Source organism: Rana temporaria, chromosome 2, assembly GCF_905171775.1.
Source record: "Rana temporaria chromosome 2, aRanTem1.1, whole genome shotgun sequence".
Lineage (NCBI taxonomy): Eukaryota > Metazoa > Chordata > Amphibia > Anura > Ranidae > Rana > Rana temporaria.
Genome location: NC_053490.1, coordinates 240,017,051 through 240,044,605, shown reverse-complemented (window position 1 = coordinate 240,044,605; position 27,555 = coordinate 240,017,051). Strand labels below are relative to the sequence as shown.

General features: G+C 47.8%; 1 protein-coding gene across 4 annotated transcripts in view; it reads left to right on the top strand.

Moving 5' to 3' along the window:
• The first annotated feature begins 4,116 nt into the window (after nucleotides 1-4,116).
• NF1 (neurofibromin 1) overlaps nucleotides 4,117-27,555 on the top strand; it is a 317,171-nt gene continuing 293,732 nt past the window's right edge. For all 4 annotated transcript variants that reach the window (XM_040336668.1, XM_040336666.1, XM_040336665.1 and 1 more), the window contains exon 1: nucleotides 4,117-4,308. In XM_040336668.1, the coding sequence (XP_040192602.1) occupies nucleotides 4,249-4,308 (60 nt within the window). In that variant the 5' untranslated portion in view covers nucleotides 4,117-4,248. The remainder of the gene's footprint in view (nucleotides 4,309-27,555) is intronic.

Sequence of the window (27,555 nt, the reverse complement as noted above, 5' to 3'; positions counted from 1 at the left end):
GCATATTTCTTATTTTATTTTCGATATAGTAAGTAAGTAGCTCAGGGACAGGCCTCAGGAGGGCAAGAAATTAGAATGAGCGGCACACACATAACATTGAGGCCCCGTACACACGACCGGATCTATCCGCTGGGATTGATCTGAGGATAAGTTCCAGCGGACAAATCCGGTCGTCTGTACGGCCTAGCGGATATTTATCCGCGGAGATTTCTCGGCCCGATCGATTTCAAGCGGATATAAATTTCTTAGCATGCTAAGAAATGTATCTGCTTGAATCGGGTCCAGCGGATTAATCCGGTGGTCTGTACAGTCTGACCTCTGGAGAAAAGCTGTGCAGGGGGCGTGTCAGCACAAGTCTGACCTCTGGAGAAAAGCTGTGCAGGGGGCGTGTCAGCACAAGTCTGACCTCTGGAGAAGAGCTGTGCAGGGGGCGTGTCAGCACAAGTCTGACCTCTGGAGAAGAGCTGTGCAGGGGGCGTGTCAGCACAAGTCTGACCTCTGGAGAAGAGCTGTGCAGGGGGCGTGTCAGCACAAGTCTGACCTCTGGAGAAGAGCTGTGAAGGATGCGTGCCAGCACAGGTCTGACCTCTGGAGAAGAGCTGTGCAGGGGGCGTGCCAGCACAAGTCTGACCTCTGGAGAAAAGCTGTGCAGGGGGCGTGCCAGCACAGGTCTGACCTCTGGAAAAGAGCTGTGCAGGGGGCGTGTCAGCACAGGTCTGACCTCTGGAGAAGAGCTGTGCCGGGGGCGTGTCAGCACAGGTCTGACCTCTGGAGAAGAGCTGTGCAGGGGGCGTGTCAGCACAGGTCTGACCTCTGGAGAAGAGCTGTGCAGGGGGCGTGTCAGCACAAGTCTGACCTCTGGAGAAGAGCTGTTCAGGGGGCGTGTCAGCACAAGTCTGACCTCTGGAGAAGAGCTGTGCAGGGGGCGTGTCAGCACAAGTCTGACCTCTGGAGAAGAGCTGTGCAGGGGGCTTGTCAGCACAAGTCTGACCTCTGGAGAAGGGCTGTGCAGGGGGCGTGTCAGCACAAGTCTGACCTCTGGAGAAGGGCTGTGCAGGGGGCGTGTCAGCACAAGTCTGACCTCTGGAGAAGAGCTGTGCAGGGGGCGTGTCAGCACAAGTCTGACCTCTGGAGAAGAGCTGTGCAGGGGGCGTGTCAGCACAAGTCTGACCTCTGGAGAAGAGCTGTGCAGGGGGCGTGTCAGCACAGGTCTGACCTCTGGAGAAGAGCTGTGCAGGGGGCGTGTCAGCACAGGTCTGACCTCTGGAGAAGAGCTGTGCAGGGGGCGTGTCAGCACAGGTCTGACCTCTGGAGAAGAGCTGTGCAGGGGGCGTGTCAGCACAAGTCTGACCTCTGGAGAAGAGCTGTTCAGGGGGCGTGTCAGCACAAGTCTGACCTCTGGAGAAGGGCTGTGCAGGGGGCGTGTCAGCACAAGTCTGACCTCTGGAGAAGAGCTGTGCAGGGGGCGTGTCAGCACAAGTCTGACCTCTGGAGAAGGGCTGTGCAGGGGGCGTGTCAGCACAAGTCTGACCTCTGGAGAAGGGCTGTGCAGGGGGCGTGTCAGCACAAGTCTGACCTCTGGAGAAGAGCTGTGCAGGGGGCGTGTCGGCACAAGTCTGACCTCTGGAGAAGAGCTGTGCAGGGGGCGTGTCGGCACAAGTCTGACCTCTGGAGAAGAGCTGTGCATTGGGCGTGTCAGCACAAGTCTGACCTCTGGAGAAGAGCTGTGCATTGGGCGTGTCAGCACAAGTCTGACCTCTGGAGAAGGGCTGTGCAGGGGGCGTGTCAGCACAAGTCTGACCTCTGGAGAAGGGCTGTGCAGGGGGCGTGTCAGCACAAGTCTGGCCTCTGGGGAAGAGCTGTGCAGGGGGCGTGTCAGCACAAGTCTGACCTCTGGAGAAGAGCTGTGCAGGGGGCGTGTCAGCACAAGTCTGACCTCTGGAGAAGGGCTGTGCAGGGGGCGTGTCAGCACAAGTCTGACCTCTGGAGAAGAGCTGTTCAGGGGGCGTGTCAGCACAAGTCTGACCTCTGGAGAAGAGCTGTGCAGGGGGCGTGTCAGCACAAGTCTGACCTCTGGAGAAGGGCTGTGCAGGGGGCGTGTCAGCACAAGTCTGACCTCTGGAGAAGAGCTGTGCAGGGGGCGTGTCAGCACAAGTCTGACCTCTGGAGAAGAGCTGTGCAGTGGGCGTGTCAGCACAAGTCTGGCCTCTGGAGACGAGCTGTGCAGGGGGCGTGTCAGCACAAGTCTGACCTCTGGAGAAGAGCTGTGCAGGGGGCGTGTCAGCACAAGTCTGGCCTCTGGAGAAGAGCTGTTCAGGGGGCGTGTCAGCACAAGTCTGGCCTCTGGAGAAGAGCTGTGCAGGGGGCGTGTCAGCACAAGTCTGACCTCTGGAGACGAGCTGTGCAGGGGGCGTGTCAGCACAAGTCTGACCTCTGGAGAAGGGCTGTGCAGGGGGCGTGTCAGCACAAGTCTGACCTCTGGAGAAGAGCTGTTCGGGGGGCGTGTCAGCACAAGTCTGACCTCTGGAGAAGAGCTGTGCAGGGGGCGTGTCAGCACAAGTCTGACCTCTGGAGAAGAGCTGTGCAGGGGGCGTGTCAGCACAAGTCTGACCTCTGGAGAAGAGCTGTGCAGTGGGCGTGTCAGCACAAGTCTGACCTCTGGAGACGAGCTGTGCAGGGGGGCGTGTCAGCACAAGTCTGACCTCTGAAGAAGAGCTGTGCAGGGGGCGTGTCAGCACAAGTCTGGCCTCTGGAGAAGAGCTGTTCAGGGGGCGTGTCAGCACAAGTCTGGCCTCTGGAGAAGAGCTGTGCAGGGGGCGTGTCAGCACAAGTCTGACCTCTGGAGAAGAGCTGTGCAGGGGGCGTGTCAGCACAAGTCTGACCTCTGGAGAAGAGCTGTGCAGTGGGCGTGTCAGCACAAGTCTGACCTCTGGAGACGAGCTGTGCAGGGGGCGTGTCAGCACAAGTCTGACCTCTGGAGAAGAGCTGTGCAGTGGGCGTGTCAGCACAAGTCTGACCTCTGGAGAAGAGCTGTGCAGGGGCGTGTCAGCACAAGTCTGACCTCTGGAGAAGGGCTGTGCAGGGGGCGTGTCAGCACAAGTCTGACCTCTGGAGACGAGCTGTGCAGGGGGCGTGTCAGCACAAGTCTGACCTCTGGAGAAGAGCTGTGCAGGGGGCGTGTCAGCACAAGTCTGACCTCTGGAGAAGGGCTGTGCAGGGGGCGTGTCAGCACAAGTCTGACCTCTGGAGAAGAGCTGTGCAGGGGGCGTGTCAGCACAAGTCTGACCTCTGAAGAAGAGCTGTGCAGGGGGCGTGTCAGCACAAGTCTGACCTCTGGAGAAGGGCTGTGCAGGGGGCGTGTCAGCACAAGTCTGACCTCTGGAGAAGAGCTGTGCAGGGGGCGTGTCAGCACAAGTCTGACCTCTGGAGAAGAGCTGTTCAGGGGGCATGTCAGCACAGGTCTGACCTCTGGAGAAGAGCTGTTCAGGGGGCGTGTCAGCACAAGTCTGACCTCTGGAGAAGGGCTGTGCAGGGGGCGTGTCAGCACAAGTCTGACCTCTGAAGGACAGGCAGGCTAAACTCCCTAGTAGAATACAAAGAAGAAAACTGTCTATGGTGCTATAGGTGTGCTCTCATGCTTAGTGTGGTCAGTCTGAAACATAAAAGAAGGGGAACTGGTAGGGTATTTCACATAAAGAAGCAATGCGAAGAGGACAGGATACTTTTTAACACAAGTACATGGTAACACAGACATATATCAGGAATATGAAACATCATCCAAAAACATATCGAGTAGTTTTCAGCTCTAAACAATGACTACTAGGCCAGCAAGCGAAGGGGTTAACTGGGTCCTCCAGCTAATGTAGCCACGCCCCTTGGGCACAGCCGCTCCCCTCAGCCCCTGCCGACCGTCCCTCGCTAGCAGAGCGCCTGGCGCATGCGCGCCTCCTCCCCAGCAGTCGAGGGGCCGAGCAGAGTGATTGCACTTCCGGTCTGGTGTCATGGCGTCTTTGCGGTGATGGCCGAGGGGAGAGCGCGATAGCGGGGAGGAGGAGAGGAGGGGGCGGCGGCGGCGGCGGCGGCGGCGGGAGGTGGAGGAGGCGGTGGTGGTGGCGGAGGAGGTGGAGGGGGGAAAGCGGAGGAGGTGGCAGAATTAGAAGCGGATACGGTTCCTGTCATCATCACCTCCCCTCTGGCGGCCTGTGATCCCCGGGAAGCGGAGGAAGGGGGAGACCCCCGGTCGGGGCGATGGCGGCTCACAAGCCGGTGGAATGGGTGCAAGCCGTGGTGAACCGCTTCGAGGAGCAGGTAAATGGAAGCGCCGCTCTGGGTACCGGGGAGGAGGAAGGGAGTGTTGCTATGGAGGAGAAGGATGGCAGTGATGATGATGATGATGATGATGGATACACAGGGCTGCCTTCCCTTCTTCCATTGATCTCCTGCTTTTATGTTCGGCCAGTCTACCCTGACTGTCAGTGTGACACGATATGTGTGTGTGAGCTCAGGAGGACAGGCATGGCCCCATCACTGCAATCCACTGCCTTGTATACATCACCAGGGCCTGACCACTGCTCTCATGTTCCCTGTGTATTCGTGGCCTGGATGGCAAGTCACAGCCAGTGGTCAGTATTAGGTCATTGTCACACATGGACTGATGACAACTAGGAAATGTCACTGACATATGATGGAGCCTGTCACTGATATAGGTGATCAGCCTGTCACTGACATAGGTGATCAGCCTGTCACTGACATAGGTGATCAGCCTGTCACTGACATAGGTGATCAGCCTGTCACTGACATAGGTGATGGAGCCTGTCACTGACATAGGTGATGGAGCCTGTCACTGACATAGGTGATGGAGCCTGTCACTGACATAGGTGATGGAGCCTGTCACTGACATAGGTGATGGAGCCTGTCACTGACATAGGTGATGGAGCCTGTCACTGACATAGGTGATGGAGCCTGTCACTGACATAGGTGATGGAGCCTGTCACTGACATAGGTGATGGAGCCTGTCACTGACATAGGTGATGGAGCCTGTCACTGACATAGGTGATGGAGCCTGTCACTGACATAGGTGATGGAGCCTGTCACTGACATAGGTGATGGAGCCTGTCACTGACATAGGTGATGGAGCCTGTCACTGACATAGGTGATGGAGCCTGTCACTGACATAGGTGATGGAGCCTGTCACTGACATAGGTGATGGAGCCTGTCACTGACATAGGTGATGGAGCCTGTCACTGACATAGGTGATGGAGCCTGTCACTGACATAGGTGATGGAGCCTGTCACTGACATAGGTGATCAGCCTGTCACTGACATAGGTGATGGAGCCTGTCACTGACATAGGTGATCAGCCTGTCACTGACATAGGTGATCAGCCTGTCACTGACATAGGTGATGGAGCCTGTCACTGACATAGGTGATCAGCCTGTCACTGACATAGGTGATCAGCCTGTCACTGACATAGGTGATCAGCCTGTCACTGACATAGATGATGGAGCCTGTCACTGACATAGGTGATCAGCCTGTCACTGACATAGGTGATCAGCCTGTCACTGACATAGGTGATCAGCCTGTCACTGACATAGATGATCAGCCTGTCACTGACATAGATGATGGAGCCTGTCACTGACATAGGTGATCAGCCTGTCACTGACATAGATGATGGAGCCTGTCACTGACATAGGTGATCAGCCTGTCATTGACACATGATGGAGCCTGTCGCTGACATAGGTGATCAGCCTGTCACTGACATAGATGATGGAGCCTGTCACTGACATAGGTGATCAGCCTGTCACTGACATAGGTGATCAGCCTGTCACTGACATAGGTGATCAGCCTGTCATTGACACATGATGGAGCCTGTCACTGACATAGATTCAGCACTAGTTCTTTTCTTCATTCCCCGTTACTCTGTTTTACTACCTGTAGATCCATTATTTTTTTATAGTAGTAAACCCAAAAGAAAACCTGTATTATATTGCAGCTCACCAATTCCTAGATATAGCGGCTGCTTTAGTTTCCTTTTTTTTTTAGACTTTATTCTATTTTCATCTGTTGATATTACCAATAGATCCATTATCTTTATAGTAGTATTAAACCCAAACCTGTATTATATTGCAGCTTACCAATTCTTAGATATTGTGGCTGTATTCGTTATATTTTTTAGGGTCAGTTCACACCGCATGTAGTCCAGTGCGTTTTTTTTTCTGCATCTAAAACGCATGGAAAGTAGGTTATATGGTTTCCAATGGTATAGTTCACACCAGTGCAGTCAGTTCCAGGAAAAAAATGAACATGCTGTCTTTTTCCGACACTGGACTGTCCTGAAATGCAGTTAAATGCATCAACTACACTGGACCCCAGTACAGTAGCAAAAATCATCTGGAATGCTTGTGGAAACTCATCAAAAATGCATCGAAATGCGTTAAGCGCTGGTTCACACTACAAAAAAGCTCTCCAGATCCATTCCAGGTGTGTTGTTGGTTTTGATGCGTTCCAGTGTGTTCTTGATGCGTTTTGTTGCCTTTTCAGGTGCATTCCAGATGTTTTAATTTCTATTTTTTTTTCCTGACTGTACTGTGTTCCGGTGCGTTTTTTGATGCATTTTACTGCGTTCTGTACAGTGCAGGAAAAATTCTGCATGTTTTTTCCTGGAACTGGCTGCACTGGTGTGAACCAAGCCATTGGAAACCATATTACCTACTTTAGACACATTTTTGATGCAGAAAAAAATTGCACTGGGCTGCATGTGAGCTGGCCCTAAAAAGGCATCGGTACATATCTTGTGTGTGTTTTTGTGGTGTGAATCATCCCTTAGACTTTTTTTTTTTCATCTGGTGATCCAGCCAGTAAGTCTGTTATTTTTCACAGCACAAGCCCTCCAGCAGAATGTTTACATGAATGAGACCAACCACTTTACCACTTGGAAGCTTTACCCCCCCCCATGACCAGGCTATTAAATGGGGGGGGGGGGGGATATTGTTTACAGTTAAACATCCCAAAAAAAGTAAAACACATTTCTTCATCAATTTAAGGCAAAATGTATTCTACATTTTTTGGTTCAAAAATCCTAATGAGCGTTTGGTTTGCGCAAAAGTTACTCCAAAAACGATGGTGTATATTTATGGAATGTGTTTTTACTAGTAATGGCGGTGATCAGCAACTTATAGCAGGACTGCAATATTGTGGCGGACACATTGGTCACCTAACTGACACTTTATTTGGAAATCAGTGACGCCAATACAGTAATCGGTGTTAAAAATATGCACTGTCACTGTACTTATGACACTGGCAGGGAAGGGATTAACATCTAGGGCGATCAAGGGGTTAAATGTGTGGCCAACATGTTACTGTATGTGCTTTTGTTTTTTTCTACCTGCAGGAAGGGAAAAAATCGCACATTGTTGCTGTCAGAAGAGAGCCCTGTGTTTACCTACACAGGGCTCTCTTCGGTAATCTCCGGAGATGATTGTTGGGTGCCAGTGACCAATCAGTGGCCAGTTGGGTTGTGCTGCAGCCAATCGCAGCACAGCCAGGATGGTGGGGGCACGTGGATCACGTACTAGGTACATGATTCTGTGCAGGAAAGCCACCTTGCTGATGTATATGTACTGTATACGGTTGGCAAGCGGTTAACACTGACAGGGGTGATTGAGATGATCAACTTTTATGTATTCATGCAAAACATTTATCCCAAAAGGAATAAAAATCTGTCAGTGATTATACAGTGTGAGCTGGAGTTTAGCTTCAATTTGTTAGTGTTTCTAAATCTGATACATTAACACTCCTCTCCCCCCAGGCTGACAATGTTGCTGTCTGCTGTGCCTACTGTTCTCATTCCTCACTAAAAAGGTGTTACTGGTCAGATCACCAAGTGAAAAGAGAGGGGAAAAGAAAACTAATACAGCCATCACATCTAATGATTAGTAAACTGCAATATCTTACATTTTTGGTCTTGGATTTAATACTGCTTTACTATGGTGATCATACTGTTATTTCTGCGGTGGGATCACACAGCAGCATTGTCATCCTGGTGACAAGGTAAATGAAGCTAAAGCTGGTAATACGTGTATAGGGCTGGAAAAAAAAAAGATTCTTCTTTCTGTGCTATGCAATGTAGTTTAGTAAATTCCCAGTAGAATTATTTTATATTTTGACAGCCAGCCCTGCCAGCTGTCAAAATATCCAAACAGCGGCTGCATCCGATTGGATGCTGTTGTGTTAATTTTTGACAAAGGTTGTCAAGTGAACGAGTCAGGACCCTCAGGATGCGTGCATAGTATGTGGCCAGTTTTAGATGGACAAGTTGTGATTTGACATTTTAAGTAATATACGAAAAAAACAACTGATATGTTTTAAGCAGTTACAACAGCAGTTTTTTTTTCCCCATTAAACTAAGTTTACATTTGTGGTTTGAGGGGTGATAAAAACTGATAGTTGATCTGCATTTTTTACACCCCCTCCTTGGACTGCAAAGGTTGCCAGACAGGGCTGTATTCTGGCTTTGTTTCGTGGCATGGTAAGTATTCGGCAGGCAGTGTTGCCCACTGAGTGCATTCCGCTCAGGTGAATGGGGCCGTGCTGAAGTTGCGTGCAGGGTGGTGTACCTTTTTAAGGGTTAAAGCAGGTGGTGAAGAGGCGACATAACATCTCTCAGCCACCTTTTTAAATTCCCTCTTTAGGCCTCATCATTATCATTATTATTATTATTAGTATTATTTAGGTACTTGTATAGCGCCGTCAATTTACGCAGCGCTTTACATATACATTGTACATTTCACATCAGTCCCTACCCTCAAGGAGCTTACAATCTAAGGTCCCTAACTCACATTCATATACTAGAGCCAATTTAGTCAGAAGCCAATTAACCTACCAGCATGTCTTTGGAGTGTGGGAGGAAACCGGAGTACCCGGAGGAAACCCACGCAGGTACAGGGAGAACATGCAAACTCCAGGCAGGTAGTGTCGTGGTCGGGATTCGAACCAGCAACCCTTTTTACTGTTAGGCGAGAGTGCTACTCACTACACCACTGTGCTTTTTACAGCCGCTTTTAGCAGTGTCGGGTGTCTTTAAGCTATAAAAAAGCCTCTCAATGTATTCTATATGTCCATGCACACATGCGTTTTTTCAAGCTGCAAAAAAACAGGGCCAGTGTGTTTTGGAGCAGCAGCATAACGGCTGACACTAAACGCATGTTAAGGCTGTAGTAATAGGTTTAGGAGTGGGAAATGGAAGAGGGTAGAGAAATGCGGCTAAAAGATAACCCAGCTAAATGCGCGATAATGCCAATGCAAAACGTTTCTATCATTTTTTTTTCTGATCTAAAATCTTGCTCATTGTATACAATGTGCCTGTACACACAAATGCTTAACCACTTCCCAACCACGCACTGTAGTTTTACTGCTAAATATGTGATTCTGCGTTTCCAGGTAGGGGGCATGCGCCCACCCATGCTGTCGCTGGCTCCAGCATATGCTGATCATCTGTTCCCAGCCAATGATTTAAGGTCAGAGCGAGTGGCAGGAGAGAGCTTTGTGTATTGTCAACACAAAGCTGTCTTTTGACAGTTGCGATGTGATGGTTTTTGTATCCTTGCAAAGCAGGGAATAAAAACCGGTACATTGCTTAGTAAAATCGGCACACATTACACATACTTGGGGACACGTTTAACCCTTTGATTGCCCCAGATGTTAACCCCTTCCCAGCCGGTGTCGGTTGCTCAAACATCAGTACCGAGTGCAAGAGGCCTAAATGTGGAGACAAATGTGATTAAGGCGCCATTCACACTAAAGCGTTTTTTGATGCATTTTGCAGAAATGCAGGGAAATTTTTTAACATGGTTTGCTATGGAACATGTTCACATCAATGCTTTTTTGTGCCTCTGCGTTTTTGGAAAGGGTCGGGGACTTTTTTTTCCCCGCAAAAAGCAGCGTTTTGCATGTAATAGAATTCAATGGACCCGCATCCAAAACGCAAGTGCTGCGATTTGCGTTTTTTTTTTTTTTTAAAACTTGTTTATAGCTGGTTGTTAAAGGAAATAATAAAAAAAAAAACGCAAATTGTCGTAAAAAACGCATGTCGAATAACGCAGCAAGCACCGCAAAAAGCACTGCAAAAACGTTCAAAAGCAACATGCATAGGTGTGAATCGAGCCTTGGCTCAGGTTCACACTGGGCCAGGGGAATGTAGTTGTGTGAGTTCAGTTGAACTCGCACAATTTCACTCCCGCTTGTCCCGATTTCGGCCGCGGCCCGAAATCGCAAAAAGTAGTGCAGAAACTATTTTTTTAAATCGATGCAGCGCCGCAGATTTGGCGTTGCAATTGCCGGCAAATGGCCCTGATTTGACAGTTGAAAATGTACCAGTGTGAACCAGGGCTCAGTCATATACTGAATACTATCATTACAGGTGATAAACACGTACCAGAGTAGAATACTCCTTCTTTTTTTCTTTTTTTTCTTTTTTTTTGCTGAAGTGGACCTTTTATTTGTAAAGGTGTTCAATTTAAATTTGTACATAAAGTTTTCTAGGTTTTTGCATGTCCTTTGACATGTTCATATACATTACAATAGGCACTTTTTTTTTGTTCTATCAGAAAAGAAGATGGTAATTGCAATGAATCTTGCAAGGAAAGATTCACAGAATATAGGCTCTTTGTTTTTGGCTAGCCGGTTGTCCATAATATACACAGGAATCGTTTATGACCAGAGAACCCAAAGTATTTAAGTGAATTCACCATTTCAATTTTCTCTGATATTGTATCTCATCATACTGCCAGTGAGTGGGGAAAAATGCAAACTAGGCTGCTTTGACCTCACACCTGCAGGATGTGTACTTTTTCGCTACGCTAAAGCTGAATTTCAGTCTTCCTTTCACTTTAAATAGCTTGTTTGGGGCAAGCTAACCCAAACAAACTATTCCCATAACCACGTTACTCTGCTGCTGTCAACACTGTAGTATCAGGCGACTGCTCATCTGCTGGAACAAAATTGAGTCTGGTCAACGACTTCTCAGCCATTTAGAGGAAGACTCCTATTTTTATCAATAAATGCAAGCTTTTGTTTGATTACCTGAAGTGGAGAGGCAGACAAATGACATTGCGGTTTCTACTTCAGCCAATTAGAGGTCTTCCAGATTCTGATAAGCCTCCCGCCCGCATACCCCCACAACCACCGGGCAAGGGTTGTGGGGATGAGACCCTTGTCCCCCTCAACATGGGGACAAGGTGCTTTGGGGGCACCCCAAAGCACCCTCCCAATGTTGAGGGCATGTGGCCTGGTGCGGTTCAGGAGAGGGGGGGCCGCACTCTGTCCCCCCTCTTTTTTGCGGCCGGCCAGGTCAACGTGCTCGGAAAACGGGTCTGGTGTGGATTTTAGGGGGAATTCCATGACATTTTTTTTTTTTAAATTTGGGGTGGAGTTCCCCTTAAAATCCACACCAGACCTGAAGGGTCTGGTTATGGATATTTAATGGGAACCGCACGTCATTTTTTTCTTTTTTAAATTGACGGCGGGGTTCCCCTTAATATCCATACCAGACCTAAAGGGTCTGGTTATTGAATTTGCGGGGACCTACGCATTTTTTTTTCTAAAAGTCTGTGTCCCATTGACTACAATGGGGTTCGGGTTCCCGAACCCGAACATCCAGGTGTCCGCTCAACTCTACCCGGGACATGTGGTTCCGGGCGCCAGGCAGTTTACTTGCTGGATGAAAGCTTTCAGGCAGCTGGGCTATCTCCCAAATGCTTCCACACACTCCGTGCCTATGTATCAGGCTCATCTGTGCTTGCCCATCTGTGGACCCGGGATAGCGGGTGCTGCTGGGTAGATTGGAGGGTGGGAAGTGGGGGCATGTCTTGTTGAAACTGACACTGATCATAAGTGCAGCCCCTTGAGGCTTCACTGCACATGTGCGAGTTGCAGTGTTTTACTGAAAGGTCCAGTCGTCTTCTGGGGAACACACTGGTCCCAGAAGGCAGGAGGAGGGGCCTAACATGATGTAGATTGCCGTGTGACAATCTTATCAGAAAGTGGCAGCAGGTAACTGTCAGTGCCAAATGTGGCAGTGGAGAGGGGAGGTTGCGAACGAGCAGAACTTCCCCTTTTGGGTTGAGCTCCGCTTTAAGGTTTGACATGTTGGGTATCTATTTAATCGGTGCAACCTCTGCTTTTATTTTATCAAACAATTGGGGCATTTATTGCTTTTTTTGCCCCCTAAAATTAACTTTGTTTTTTACAGAAATATTATCTTCACTGTAATATCGTGTTCCATAAACCATTGGAACTACCACTATTTTATTCTCTAGGGTGTCATAGGGCTGCATATAAGAAGGTTTTTGTTGATGAAAATAAAGCTTTGTTAGTTAAAAATAAATAAAAAAGCTATTTTTTTTTTTTTCAACTGGCTTCAAAGCAAATTTGTCAAGCCCTGATGTAGCTGATTTTACTATGGCTACGGCTCTTGACCGTGGCAGAATAACTTTTGTTTTGGAAATAGTTTGGGTAGGCATGGTCCAAACAGTATAACCACTTAACCCCCGGACCATATTGCTGGTCAAAGACCAGAGTACTTTTTGCGATTCGGCACTGCGTCGCTTTAACTGACAATTGCGCGGTCGTGCGATGTGGTTTCCAAACAAAATTGGCGTCCTTTTTTCCCCCACAAATAGAGCTTTCTTTTGGTGGTATTTGATCACCTCTGCAGTTTTTAGTTTTTGCGCTATAAACAAAAATAGAGCGACAATTTTGAAAAAAATATGAATATTTTTTGCTGTAATAAATATCCCCCAAAAATTTATAAAAAAACTATTTTTTTCCTCAGTTTGGGCCGATAAGTATTCTTCTACATATTTTTCGTTAAAAAAAAATCGCAATAAGCGTTTATTGATTGGTTTGCGCAAAAGTTATAGCGTTTACAAAATAGGGGGTATTTTTATGGCATTTTTATTATTATTTTTTTTACTAGCGATCAGCGATTTTTTTCGGTACTGCGACATTATGGCGGACACTTGACACATTTTTGGGACCATTGGCATTTTTATAGCGATCAGTGCTATAAAAATGCATTGGATTACTATAAAAATGCCACTGGCAGTGAAGGGGTTAACACTAGGGGGCGGTGAAGGGGTTAAGTATGTCCCTGGGTGTGTTCTAACTGAAGGGGGGGGGGTGGCCTCACTAGGGGAAATCACTGATCTTCTGTTCATACATTGTATGAACATAGGATCAGCATTTCCTCCCCTGACAGGACCGGGAGATGTGTGTTTACACACACAGCTCCTGGTCCCCGCTCTGTAACGAGCGATCGCGTGTGTCCGGCCGCGATCGGGCAGGGAGTCGGGGGCGCGCGCGCCCCCTGTAGCCTGCGAGAGAGCAGACGTAGAGCTACGGGCTCTCGCGCAGGAGAGCCAACCTGCCGCCGTAGAATGACGGCGGCAGGCAGATAATACGCACCTTCATTTTAAAAGGGAAGTTTCAGAAAAAAAAACGTACATTTAAAAAAAATAACTTTGAAGCGAACTAAGGGTCAGTGCCCATCGATGCAGTCTGATCAATGCCCATCTGCAGCTTCACAATTGCCCATTAATGAGAGCTTGATCAATGCCCATCTGTAGCCTCACAATTGCCCATCTGTAGCCTCACAATTGCCCATCAATGCAGCTTGATTAATGCCCATCTGCCGCCTCCCCATTGCCATGAATGCAGCCTGATCAATGCCCATCTCAGGGATGGGGGCGGAATTAGCGCCGTTAGATTCCATACAGCGAGAATCTCCAGTTTACTCAGCGGCCTCTGTAATACGAAGTCCCACCTCCTGGACCGGCTTCTATGATAGACAACACTGGTCCGATGCCGGCCCAGGAGACAGGACTTCCTATTACAGAGGCCGCTGAGTAAACTGGAGATTCTTCTCGCTGTATGTAATCTGGTGGCGCTTGTCCCGCCCCCTCTCCCTTTTCTCCGAGGCAGCCCAAATTGCAGTATCGGCGTATAACACGCACACGCTATTTTCAACCGATTTGCAGGGTGAAAAAGTGAGTGTTATATGCCAATAAATACTGTATTTGCACGAATAGGAAACCTGGACCTATGCTTTAAAGTGTATCTAAAGCCAAACCCTGTTCACCCATCTGGTGAACATCTGTAACCTAAACAAAAAGTAGTGGGAAAGCCAAAATTTTCACCAGAACTGTTGAAAGGGGGTAATTTTCAGTGGCGACACCTGCTGTCACTAATAGTATTTGCCCTTATTTGGGAGAGGCTTCCTCTTTATGTTGATTCTCCTAGACAGGAAATTAGAGGAAATCTTCCCAGTGGGATACAACCTACAAACAAACCTGAAGCAGCTCTAATCCTTCCCTACTCTATCCAAAGCAAACACAACCATATATATAGTCTTTGAGAACCCCGATCCCTCCATAACGAGTACCTGTCACCACTTATTACTGTCACAAGGGATGTTTACATTCCTTGTGACAGCAATAAAAGTGATCAAATTTGATCAAATACGTTTTTTTTTTTAAAGTGCCCCTGTCCCTGCGAGCTCGCGCAGCAAAGAAAACGCATAGGAAGTCGTGCATGTGAGTTATTGCCGCAATCGTCAGAGCGAGAGCAATAATACTAGCCGTAGACCTCCTCTAACTCTAACCTGGTAACCGTAAAAAATTATTTAAAGTGCTACCTATGGAGATTTTTAGGTACCGTAGTTTGTGGCCGTTCCACGAGTGCGTGCAATTATAAAGCATGACATGTTTGGTATCTATTTACTCGGCGTAACATCATCTTTCACATTATACAATTAAAATTACAAAAAAAAAATTGGGCTAACTTTACTTTACCGCTGCACAAATACCTTGTGACATAAAATATTGCAACAATCGCCATTTTATTCTCTTGATTTTTGGGGGTTATAAGTAATTTTCTAGCCAAAAACGGATTTTAAATTGTAAACACCAAATGTCAGAAATAGTCTTAGTCATGAAAGGGTTATATGATCTATATCTTTTTTATTTTTTTTATTTAACCACTCACGGACCAGGCCTTTAACGTAGATGTAAACCCCATTTTATTTTTTATTTTTTTAATGTCACACTGTACAGTATAAGAATTCCTATCATCTGTGCCCAGTCTTGCCACCCAGTGTTAATCCAGCTCTGAGCAATCCTCTTTTTTATTGTTCAGTGAAATAAAACAGACTTGCAGAGAATGTCCGGTCCACACCCTTGCTGTGAGTGACAGGTTATTTACATATCTCATGCACCAGCCTGGAGACGGGCATTGTTTTTTTAATTCCCACCCCCACTCCTTTTCTAAAGTCATGTGGTTACTTTTCTGGATTTTGACTGGATGTTAGTGATCATAGCAGAATTAAACATCCCAAATTTTTTTTTTCATTATTGTGCTCATTAGACCTAAAAAATAAAAAAAATAAAAATGTTTTACTCGTCTGGAAATGCCTGTTTCTATGCAGTCCCACGAAATCTGCCTTTGGAATCACCTAGGATTCTGACATCATCTCCCTCTAATGCTCCTAGGAAATGTGTCATAATTTCCCAGGATGCAGTGCGCTACCCAATTATCACTCCCCATCCAGGACTTACAGGAAGTGAGTGCTTGTGGGCTTCACAATGCCCACAAGCAAAATGACAACGGTGTGTACATAGTTAACTATGCGGAGCGGCGGCGGATTGTAAAATAGTAAGTGACCGGATTTATATTATAAAAACGCATGATGAAAGGACATACATTAAAAAAATGCTAATTGTGGTTGGAACTCCGCTTTAAGTTTATACAAATAATCAGCATTTTAAGTGTTAACCCTTCTTGTTCAAGACCTCTGCAGTTCGCCCTGGCATGCTGTCAATCAACCTCTTGGCACCATCCTGACTAATGGCAGCCTATTCTTGCAAAATCAATGCTTGGTTGTGTGTGTTTTTTTTTTTTTATTATTTTTTTGTGCGCAGCTGCCGATTGAGGATTTACCACAAGGTCTGAGGAGGTTCCTAACTATGGACCCAAAATGTTGATGTTTTTGTTTTCCAAGCCACTTTGCTATCACTTTTATGGCAAGGTGATCCATCAAGCTGGAAAAAGCATTGTTCGTCTCCAAACTGTTCTTGATGGTTGGGAGAAGTTGCTCTTGGAGGATGTTTTTCATGGCCGTGTTCTTAGGCAAAATTGTGAGTGAGCCCACTCTCTTGGCTGAGAAGCAACCCCACACATGACTGGTCTCAGGATTACTATTGGCATGACACAGGACTGTTGGTAGAGCTCACCTTTTGTTCTCCAGACAAGGTTTTTTCCGGATGCCCAAAACAATCGGAAAGGTGATTCATCAGAGAAAATTACTGTACCCCAGTCCTCCGCAGTCCAATCCCTGTACCTTTTGCAAAATATCAGTCTGTCCCTTATGTTTTTCCTGGAGTTCTTTGCTGCCCTTCTTGCCACCAGGCCATGCTCCAAAAGTCTTTGCCTCTCTGTGTGTGCAGATGCACTCAAACCCTGCCTGCTGCCAATCCTGAGCAAGCTCTGCACTGGTGGTGCTCCAATCCTGCAACCGAATCAACTATAGGAGACTGTCCTGGCACTTGCTGGATTTTCTTGGGCACGCTGAAGCCTTCTTAACCAGTGTTAATTGTGTCAATAAAAAATGTTTTGGTCAAATATTTCGTTCGTGGCATTTTTACAGTGACGAAAAGTAAAGCACATTTTTGTCCACTGACGAAATCTATGATGAAAATCGGATCCATTTTCGTTATTTAATAAAAACGGGATGAAAATGTGAAGCAGGGACGTTTACCCTTGTGAACTAACTTCTGTTTTTTTCACGGAGCTCCGCCTACTAATGCAATCTGTTCCCAGTAAGCAAGCACACCATGATGAGAGGATTGCCAGGGACCTGAGAGACCTGACAACTCAGGCTGTGAGTGTACAGTAATTGTGGTTACAATTGCAGCATACCGGAGGCCTCCCCTCAGACCACTGTCCATCCAGAGCACACTGTGCATTACATGCCTCCTCTGACCACTGGCAGTGGCATCAAGGGCACTGTGCATTACAGGCCATCCATCAGACCACCATACAGAGCACTTTGCAGAATTACAGGCCTCCTCAGACCATCCAGACTGGCTAAATCTGAATCTGTGAGTTTGTTTAAACCTTAAAGCGGAGCTTCACCCTAAAGTGGAACTCGCGCTGATCGGAACCCGCCCCCCCTCCGGTGTCACATTTGACACCTTTCAGGGGGGAGGGGGGTGCAGATACCTGTCTAAAGACAGGTATTTGCACTCACTTCCGGCCACACGTTCGGGCAAAAGACAGGTTTTTCCCGACTTCCCGTCTGTCCCCCGTTGTGTGCTGAGAACACTCGGCTCCCAGCACACAGCGTGTGAGCCAATCGGCGGGCGCAGCGCGACTCGCGCATGCGCCGTAGGGAACCGGGTAGTGAAGCCGGAGCGCTTCACTTCCTGGTTCCCTCACTGAGGATGGCGGGGGGAGCAGCAGAGAGATGAGCGATCGCTCATCCTCTGCTGCGGACGGCGCTGGACTCCAGGACAGGTAAGTGTCCTAATATTAAAAGTCAGCAGCTGCAGTATTTGTAGCTGCTGGCTTTTAATATTTTTTTTTAATGGCACATCCGCTTTAATGCTATAAATAATATATTTGATTATTTTACCCCAGGAGTGTATAATGAGTTTTAAAACTCTAGAAAATGCTTAAATGCATTATTTAACTAAACACAATAGATTTTAGTCGACCAAAAAAAGTACTGCAGATTTTATTTGACTTAAATGGGACTAAAACTTAATTGAAATTTGCTGCCAAAATAGAACACTGTTCTTAACAATTGAACCTCTCTGAAGTTTTTAGGCGCCTTTCACACGGGCGGCTGTTTTGCCGCAGATAAAAGCATGTTTGTTTTTCTGGAATTCAAGACTCCAGGCACAGCGGTCAGCTGCATTTCTACAGTGCTTTTAGCTGCGGTTGCGTTTAGCCGTGGCACGATATTGAACGGGGATCTGACTTGGATCCCTGCCAATACCAAGCACTGTGTCTGGTATGAATCTTGAGGGGGAACTCCACGCCAAATTTCAAATAAAAAAAACGGCATGGGTTCCCCTACAGGAGCATACCAGGCCCTTGAGTCTGCTATGGATTTTAAGGGGAACACCGTACGCCGAAAAAACGGCATGGGGTTCCCCCAAATTCCATAGCAGACCCGTATCCGAGCAGCAGCCCAGCCGTTCAGGAAAGGGGGTGGGGACGAGTGAGCGCCCCCCCTCCTCAACTGTGCCAGGCCGCATGCCCTCAACATGGGGGAGGGGGTAGGTGCTTTGGGGCAGGGGGGGTGCCCTGTGGCCCCCCACCCCAAAGCACCTGTCCCCATGTTGAAGACAGGGCCCCTTCCCGACAACCCTGGCCGTTGGTTGTCGGGGTATGAGGGAGGGGAGCTTATCGGAATCTGGGAGCCCCCTTTAATAAGGGGGCCCCCAGATCCCGGCCCCCCCACCCTAGGTGAATGAGTATGAGGTACATCGTACCCCTACCCATTCACCTGGCGAACAAAAAATGTAAAAAAAACACACTACACAGAGTTTATAAAGTAATTTATTAGTCAGCTCCGGGGCCCCCCTCTCTTCTTTAGCTCTTTTACGAGGGGGGGCTTCTTCGATGTCTTCTGCGGGGGTCCCGGGCCTTCACCGCCATCTGGTTCTCTCCCGCTGGGGGGGCGCTTTCTTCATTGGCTCTTTTACAGCGCCCCCCTCCCGGGCTTCTGTCTCCTTCTACCTCTCTTCTCTTCTTCGATGTTGACACGTCGCTTCCTCCCGCTGTAATGCCGTGTGCGCAGCTCGCAACCGCTTATTATGTAGGCCTCTTATGACGTCGCAGTCCCATCATGCTCCGGGTGCACGGAGCATGATGGGACTGTGACATCATAAGAGGCCTATATAAATGGGTGCGAGCATTACAGCGGGAGGAAGCGACATGCCAACATCGAAGAGAGGCAGAAGGCGACAGAAGCCCGGGAGGGGGCCGCTGTAAAAGAGCTAAAGAAGAAAGCTCCCCCCCGCGGAAGAGAACCAGATGGCGGTGAAGACTGGGACCCCTGCAGAAGACATCGAAGAAGCCCCCCCTGTAAAAGAGCTAAAGAAGAGAGTGGGGGCCCCCGGAGATGACTAATAAATTACTTTAAAAACTCTGTGTAGTGTGTTTTTTTTTTTTTTTACATTTTTCCCCTCCCGTCTTTCAGGACAGCCCACAATTGAGAGATACTCCTCCTCTTCCTCTAGGAAACACTGCGCCAGCCCATAAATTTCTCACTCCCCCTGCCAGACCTCAGTATTAGTGTTTCCTCCATTAAGACCATTAAGAAGGAGTGGCAGGATCCTGAAAGGAAACCCTTTTTTTCCAGATCCCTAAAGAGGAGATTCCCTTTCTCAGAGGATCCTTTATCTGTTTGGAACAAAAGCCCCAAATTAGACGCCGCCTTCTCCCAAGTGTCCAGGAACACGGATTTAGCGTTCGAGGACATGGGGGTTTTGTCCGATGTTATGGACAAAAGAATGGATTCCCTATTAAAGAAATGTTGGGATTCTACTATGGGGAATCTTAAACCAGAACTTGCCGTCACGGTAATGGCTCGCAATCTGGAGCATTGGCTCTCTAAAATTCAGGAGCACATTGAAGCTGGTACGGATAAGGAAACTATTTTAGCCTCCTTCCCTACTATCCTGCAAGGAGTCGCTTATATAGCGGATGCCTCAGCGGAGTCAGTCCGCATGTCGGCCAGATCGGCGGTTCTGGCTAACTCGGCCAGAAGGGCCCTCTGGCTCAAGACTTGGACTGGCGACAGCGCCTCTAAATCCAAGTTATGTGGTATTCCCTTCACAGGGGACCTGCTTTTTGGCCCAGGCCTTGAAGCAGTACTAGACCGCACGGCGGACAAAAAGAAAGCCTTTCCTCCTAAAAAGAGAGTCACAGTACAGGCAGGAAGGGGGTTTCGTCCGCATAAGCAAAAAGGGGCCAAACCAGCAGGCCAAAAGAGGGTTTGGACCCCCAGGGGCAGAGGCAGAGGTGGAGCGATTTTTCACCCTCCTGTCCAGCCCCCTAAAAACCCATGACTTGTTAGTCAGGGTGGGAGGAAGACTGGGGACTTTTCTCCCACAATGGGAATCAATCTCCCCAAACCAGTTTGTCCTGGCGGTCATAAGAGGGGGATACCGACTGGAATTTTCATCACCTCCCCCCCAGAGATACCTAGTCACCCATCTACCCAGGGACAAGGAGAAATCCGAAGCCTTGTTGGGAGCTCTAAGGGAGCTAGAGGATCAGAGTGTCATCCTCAGAGTTCCAAGGGCAGAGGAAGGAAGGGGATTTTATTCACACATCTTTGTGGTAAAGAAGCCCTCGGGAAAATACAGGTTAATCCTAAACCTAAAACCTCTGAACAGATCCATTTCATACAGGAAATTCCGTATGGAATCAATTTATACAGTCAGAGCCCTCCTTCCCCTCAATTGTTTCATGGTATCTCTGGACCTCAGAGACGCATACTTACACGTCCCGATCGCAGAGAATTCTCAGAGTTATCTGCGATTGGCCGTGGACCTAGAGGGAACGATTGTACACCTCCAGTTCCAGGCTCTGCCATTCGGGCTATCCTCCTCGCCCCGGATTTTTACCAAAATCCTGGCAGAACCCTTAGCGTTTCTGCGACTTCAGGGAATATCCATCATAGCCTATCTGGACGACCTGCTACTTTTCGCAGCCTCGCCAGAGCAGCTATCCAGGGACCTGGAAGTGACCAAGAAGGTTCTAACGGACCTAGGGTGGTTACTGAACCTAGACAAGTCCAGTTTAATTCCATCCCAACAGATCACTTACCTAGGGTACCTGCTGGATTCTACTCTCTCAAGAGTGTTCCTCCCGGTAGAGAAAGTCAAGAAGTTGGACAGAGCAGTAGCTTCCCTCCAAAACAATCAACAGGTGTCACTAAGGTCCCTGATGTCAACGCTAGGTCTGCTGACATCTGCCCTCCCAGCCGTACAGTGGGCAGGGATTCACTTTCGCCCACTGCAGGCCTTCCTACTAAGGGTCTGGGATCACAGCCTAGAAACCCTAGACTCCTTGATTCTAGTACCCCTTCAGGTAAAGAGATCCCTCTGGTGGTGGAGAAAGGCCACCAACATTACCCAAGGACGTCTGTGGATTATCCCGGTGTCTCGGGTGGTAACCACAGACGCAAGCGGCAAGGGCTGGGGAGCGCACCTGGGGTCCCTTCCAGCGCAGGGTACCTGGGGTCTCCAAGATCTAAAAAGATCTTCCAATTGGAAGGAGCTGAGGGCAGTGGGCCTAGCCCTCAGGTTCTTTCAGGAGGAACTCCAGGGGCACCACATTCAGGTGAGATCGGACAATTCATCGGCCGTAGCCTATTTAAACAAGCAGGGCGGCACGAGAAGCGAAAGTTTGTCGGTCCTGACAGCAGAGATTCTGGGCTGGGCCGAGATCCACACCCTCTCCCTTTCGGCGGTCTTTCTGAGGGGAGAAAGAAACGTAACAGCAGACTTCCTCAGTCGGAGGCAGCTGAGGGAGGGCGAGTGGACCCTCAACCAGGAGGTCTTTCAGCTCCTGAACAAGAGATGGGGAACTCTGGAGGTGGACCTCTTCGCCTCAAGAGAAAATGCGAAGGCCCCCTGTTTCTTCTCCCTGAACAAGGGAGAAGGAGCAAGGGGAGTGGATGCCCTGTCCCAAAGCTGGAAGTTCGGAAGATGCTATGCATTCCCACCTCCGGTACTTCTTCCAGCAGTACTGAGAAAATTCCAATTAGAGCACACCTCTCTAGTCCTGGTAGCTCCTTACTGGCCCAAGAGGGCTTGGTTCTCAGTCCTCAAACAATTAGCGGCAGAACCACCCTTATTTCTACCTCAGCGGGAGGATCTTCTATCACAGGGCCCAGTCCTATGTCCACAAGTCCACAGGTGGAGGCTAGCAGCGTGGCTACTGAGGAAGCCATACTAAGATCCAAGGGATTTTCCGAAGGTTTAATTGCCACCCTCCTTAATAGTAGAAAAAAGGAGACCCGCAAAATTTACAAGAAGGTTTGGCTTCGTTTCAACGAATGGTGTGTAAATTGCCCCTGTTCTGTACAGAGCCCCACGGCTGTCTTAGAATTTCTTCAGTGTGGGGCAGATAAGGGTCTTTCGGTTAGCACCCTTAAAGGGCAGGTTTCGGCACTTACGGTGTATTTAGAAAAACCTCTGGCCACCAGTCCCTGGATAGTCAGGTTCTTTAAAGCACTATCCAGACAGAGACCAGCTCGAGGGCCACCCTTCCCCAGTTGGGACCTGTCTCTGGTATTGCGTACCCTAACGGGTACTCCCTTTGAGCCCTTAGATAATTGTTCTCTAAGGGATTTAACCTTAAAAACAGCTTTTTTGGTTGCAGTGACCACTGCTAGGAGGGTCAGCGAGCTAGAAGCTCTATCGATCAGACCCCCTTTTTGTGTTATTTTCCCGGATCGGGTCGTTTTCAAGACCGATCCAGCCTTTCTTCCTAAAGTGACTTCAAAGTTTCACAGGAGTCAAGATATAGTTTTACCCTCTTTTTGTTCCAACCCTTCGGGGGAAAGGGAACGACGTTTCAGTACGTTTGATGTTAGGAGAAGTATCCTACATTATTTAGAGGTGACTAAACCGTTTAGACGGTCAGACTCACTATTTGTTTTATTTTCTGGAACCAGGAAGGGATGCAAAGCATCCAGGCGCACTATTGCCAGGTGGCTAAGACTAAGCATTGAGCAAGCATACACTTTGGCTGGTAGGGATATCCCTACAGGAATTAAAGCACACTCCACTCGAGCGCTGGCAACCTCTCAAGCAGAAAGAGCGGGAGCAACGCCGGAACAGATTTGCAAAGCAGCAACATGGTCCAGCTACACCACCTTCGTTAAACACTACAGGGTGGACCTGGTTTCGGCAGGTGAGCAAGCCTTTGGACGAAAGGTTTTGCAAGCCATAGTCCCACCCTAGTTGGTAAGTTCTCGGTTATCCTCTCAATTGTGGGCTGTCCTGAAAGACGGGAGGGGAAAAATAGAGTTACGTACCGGTAACGTCTTTTCCAGTAGTCTTTCAGGACAGCCCTGGGTACCCACCCGAATAGAGGAAGTCTGATTTCAAGACCAGGACATGATGTTGATATGTAATTGTATGTTATTAACATGTTCTTGTGTCTCCCCAGCTGACCGGAGGTGCTCGTATAAATACTGAGGTCTGGCAGGGGGAGTGAGAAATTTATGGGCTGGCGCAGTGTTTCCTAGAGGAAGAGGAGGAGTATCTCTCAATTGTGGGCTGTCCTGAAAGACTACTGGAAAAGACGTTACCGGTACGTAACTCTATTTTTTTTTTTTTTACATTTTTTTTCCGCCAGATGAATGGGTAGGGGTACGATGTACCCCATACTCATTCACCTAGGGTGGGGGGGGCCAGGATCTGAGGGCCACCTTATTAAAGGGGGCTCCCAGATTCCGATAAGCTCCCCTCCCGCATACCCCGACAACCAACGGCCAGGGTTGTCGGGAAGAGGCCCTGTCCTCATCAACATGGGGACAGGTGCTTTGGGGTGGGGGGGCCACAGGGCGCCCCCCCTGCCTCAAAGCACCTACCCCCCCATGTTGAGGGAATGCGGCCTGGCACGGTTAAGAAGGGGGGGCGCTCGCTCGTCCCCACCCCCTTTCCTGACCGGCCGGGCTGCTGCTCGGATACGGGTCTGCTACTGAATTTGGGGGAACCCCACGCCGTTTTTCCGGCGTACAGTGTTCCCCTTAAAATCCATAGACTCGAGAGCCTGGTATGCTCCTGTAGGGGAAACCCATGCCGTTTTTTTTTATTTGAAATTTGGCGTGGAGTTCCCCCTCAAGATACCAAACAAAGCTGACACGGTGCACTGCAATTACCTGCGGTTATGTGCCGATAGCTGCGGGATTTCGCAGCTGGACGCATTGAGATCTATTTTTTTCTATCCGCACAAAACCGTGGGTAACAAAACCGCAGGTAACCGTAGTGTGTGAATGATGTCATAGGAAAGCATTGTGTGCTTCTAGCTGCGGTAAAATCCGCAGCTAAAAGCACCATTCTATCCGGCCGTGTGAAAGGGGCCTTAATGATCCGATTAAATGGTTGATTTAGGTGCAATCTTAGTAGCAGCAATATGATTTCCTTTTTGTGCAAAGCAATGATGACCGCATGTGTTTCCTTGCAGGTAACCATAGTTAAAGAGCAAGTTAATGCTAAAACTAAAGCCCCTGGATCTATAGCCACCAGCATTCTAACACTAACCTATCTAGCCCTGTAAAGAAAAAAATAGTATACATACCTTTTCTGCAGGCGATCTGACCCGATCTCCAGCGGCAGAAGCTCTGCAGACACAACAACAGCTGTAAAATGGATGGGAAATTACATCACCCATAGTTACTATGGGGTTTCCATTGTCGGTGGGGTGTCCTCTGCACCAATCTCCACAGCGAAGCCGTGGTTGACAGCTCAGCATGGGATCTGTTCGGATCGCCTGCAGAAAAGGTATGTATACTCATGTTTTTTTTTTTTTTTTTTTTTTTCTGTACAGGGCTAGATAGGTTATTGTTAGAATGCTGGTGGCTATAGATGCACAGCCTTTCTCTTTTAAAAGAGGAAGAACAATGATTTCAAGCACCACCCTTCTTTTTCAAGCTTCCAGCCTGTTCTAATTCAATCAGCATTACAGAGTGATTTCCAGCCTTGTCCTCTTCAACACTGACACCTGTTTTAACAATAGAATCACTGACTTATCCTTTTGTAGTAGGGCTGAAATGCAGTGAAATTTTTTATTTTATTTTTAGGATAAAGTTTGTTTTCATGGTGAAGAGGGACTTTGCAAATAATTGCAATTCATCTGATCACTGTCCATAACATTCTAGAGTATTGCTATCGTAAAAACTGAGGCAGCAGATGTTGTGAAAATGTATATTTGTGTGTGTGTATAGGGGAAAACCCCCATAAAATAGAACTTTACAGGATGTAGAGCTGACACTGAGGTATGCACACGGTATTGAATAAAAATTGTTTATTGAACGAAGATGATATCACATACAAAAATATTCATATCTCATAATATAGTCAATGGCATGGTAAACAAACAATGATGCGTGTTCCACATGCTTGAGGACAGTTCATATCAGAAATCCAACGCGTTCCGTAAAGTAATATCTCTGCTGCTTCAGGGAATTTTGCGTTATGTCGTCAACTATATCAATATGCAGAAAGCATGCTCTCCTATAGGCTCTCAGCATACAGAGAAGCTGTTCTCCAATCAAAGGTCCCCAATAAGAAATCGGTATCATGTAACAGTGACGCTGTTATTGCACTAATGTCTTACTGAAAACATCCTATTGCAAGGCACGCCACATGCAATCAAAATTATTTAACCTTTGGGTCTCCTGTCTGACTCTTAATCCTCTACTTTAACCATATTATATTCTGAATAGAGGCAGATGAAATACTTGGTATTAGATAGATATCCTTTCCGCCATATCTGTCAGCAACAGTGGGGATTGGATCCTGCCACTGACACCAACAATCGGGCACTATTCCTACAACAGAATTGGACGATGGGACACTATTCCTCCCACCGACACCAAAGATTGAGCACCACTGATGGGATACTGTTTCTCCCACTGACACCAATGATGGGGCACTTTTCTTCCCCAAAAATGTTTACTCCCACTGATGCTGGGACATTTTCTTCCCCCAATGGCCACAGTCTGTCCCCCCTAAAGTTTGAAGGACCGTAAACTGACTCTCTTTGTCTATCAAGTTTAGAGACCCCTGATATAGATATTAAAGCGGAGCTCCACCCTAAAGTGGAACTCCCGCTGATCTGAACCCCCCCCCCCCCCATCTGGTGTCACATTTGACACCTTTCAGGGGGAGGGGGGTGCAGATACCTGTCTAAAGACAGGTATTTGCACCCACTTCCGGCCACACAGCCTCGGGCAGAACGTCGCCTCCCGTCCTCTGGGAACTCTGTTGTGCTCTGGGAACGCTCGGCTTTTTTTTCATGACACATCCGCTTTAACCCTGGTTGTATAGAAAGCCAAGGCACTACAGGGAAATATAGCAAGTGTGTGCTACCAATAAAAACATTCTGTAGATGTGTTAACTCCTTGGCTATACGGAACATTCTGAGGGCTGTAGGTGGAAATATGCCAATTTAGGCAGAAATGTCTCTTTTAATGCACATGAATTGTCATCAATATTGCCTATGGGCTTTCTGCTGCTCATTTTTTCCATTGACGTTCCTTGACTTCTGTACTATCTCTGTGTGAAACGGCCATCTTTGTAAAGTAGTAAGTTCTCCTATTCTCCCTAGTGATCTGATAACTGCATCAAGGAACAACAAGAGAGACTCAGAAGTTACAGGTCCACTGAATTAAATAACATTTCTAGCTGTATATAGCAAATCTTCATTTTTGGAAACTTCTACAGAGAGAAATAGTGCCTGGTCCACTGATCTCAGAGAATAAAAGGGTTAAGGAAAGATTTATCTGCTTGATCAAATTTTCCTCAAGATAGTTGCTGGCTAGCTGGTGCCATAGGCACTTTTCAGACGGACGGACTCGCCTGCTCATCTGTGAATTTCTGCTAAGCAGGCGGATGACTGGTCCATGTCTGCTCGCTTATGCAGGGTGGTTACGGACACGGCACACTCTCCTCTATGGGAGGTCGGATGGAAACGGACCGCCTTTCTATTTCTATCCGGATGCCATCCGCTCCACCAGATGAATAACCCAACGTCTGTTTGTAGCGGATAGGATCAGATTATATGTTGGCAGGTGTCAACAGACACATGTCCGTTGACATTCATCGATTCATAGAGAGTCCAATTGGGTCTGTCTAATAAAACTGACGATCGGCCCGCCCGTGTGAATGGGGCATAGCTTCATGTAGACATGCAGGCAAAGCAACATAATTGGGCAACTGTCCTCTCATATCTTTGCATAGCTTTTCTCTTCTCAGATAAACATTTGTAGTACTTTGGAAAGGTGCTTTTTTAAAAGGAACCTTGAAAAAACATAAGCCACCATTGTAACTTTCTAAAAAATGCTAATTACCTCCCTGTCTTCCTATTATAATATTTTCAGTACTTTGTGTTGTGACCCACAAGACTGCAGTTCAGGAATTCTTGCTTGGTACATGTTTGTTTCAACCCTTTGTTTTCAGAAAGCATAGTTGTTGGTAGAGGTTGGGCAACTAGAATTTTCAGACGAAAATCTGCAAAGACCATGCATGTTTCTCTCACTACTAGTTTTCTTTAGCATCTGCCTTTTTATTATTATTATTCACTCACTTTACAACTCCTTTAATATGAAAATGTGTAACCTGGTAGGTTCTGTCCTCTATCCAGTGCTGCTGTGCCTCCTGGCTTCAATCCAGGATTGGCCCACCTCCTGCTCTCCTCTTTGTGTAAGTTAGGCGAGTGAAGCAAGCAAATGACATGGCTGTGACCTTGTGAAGAA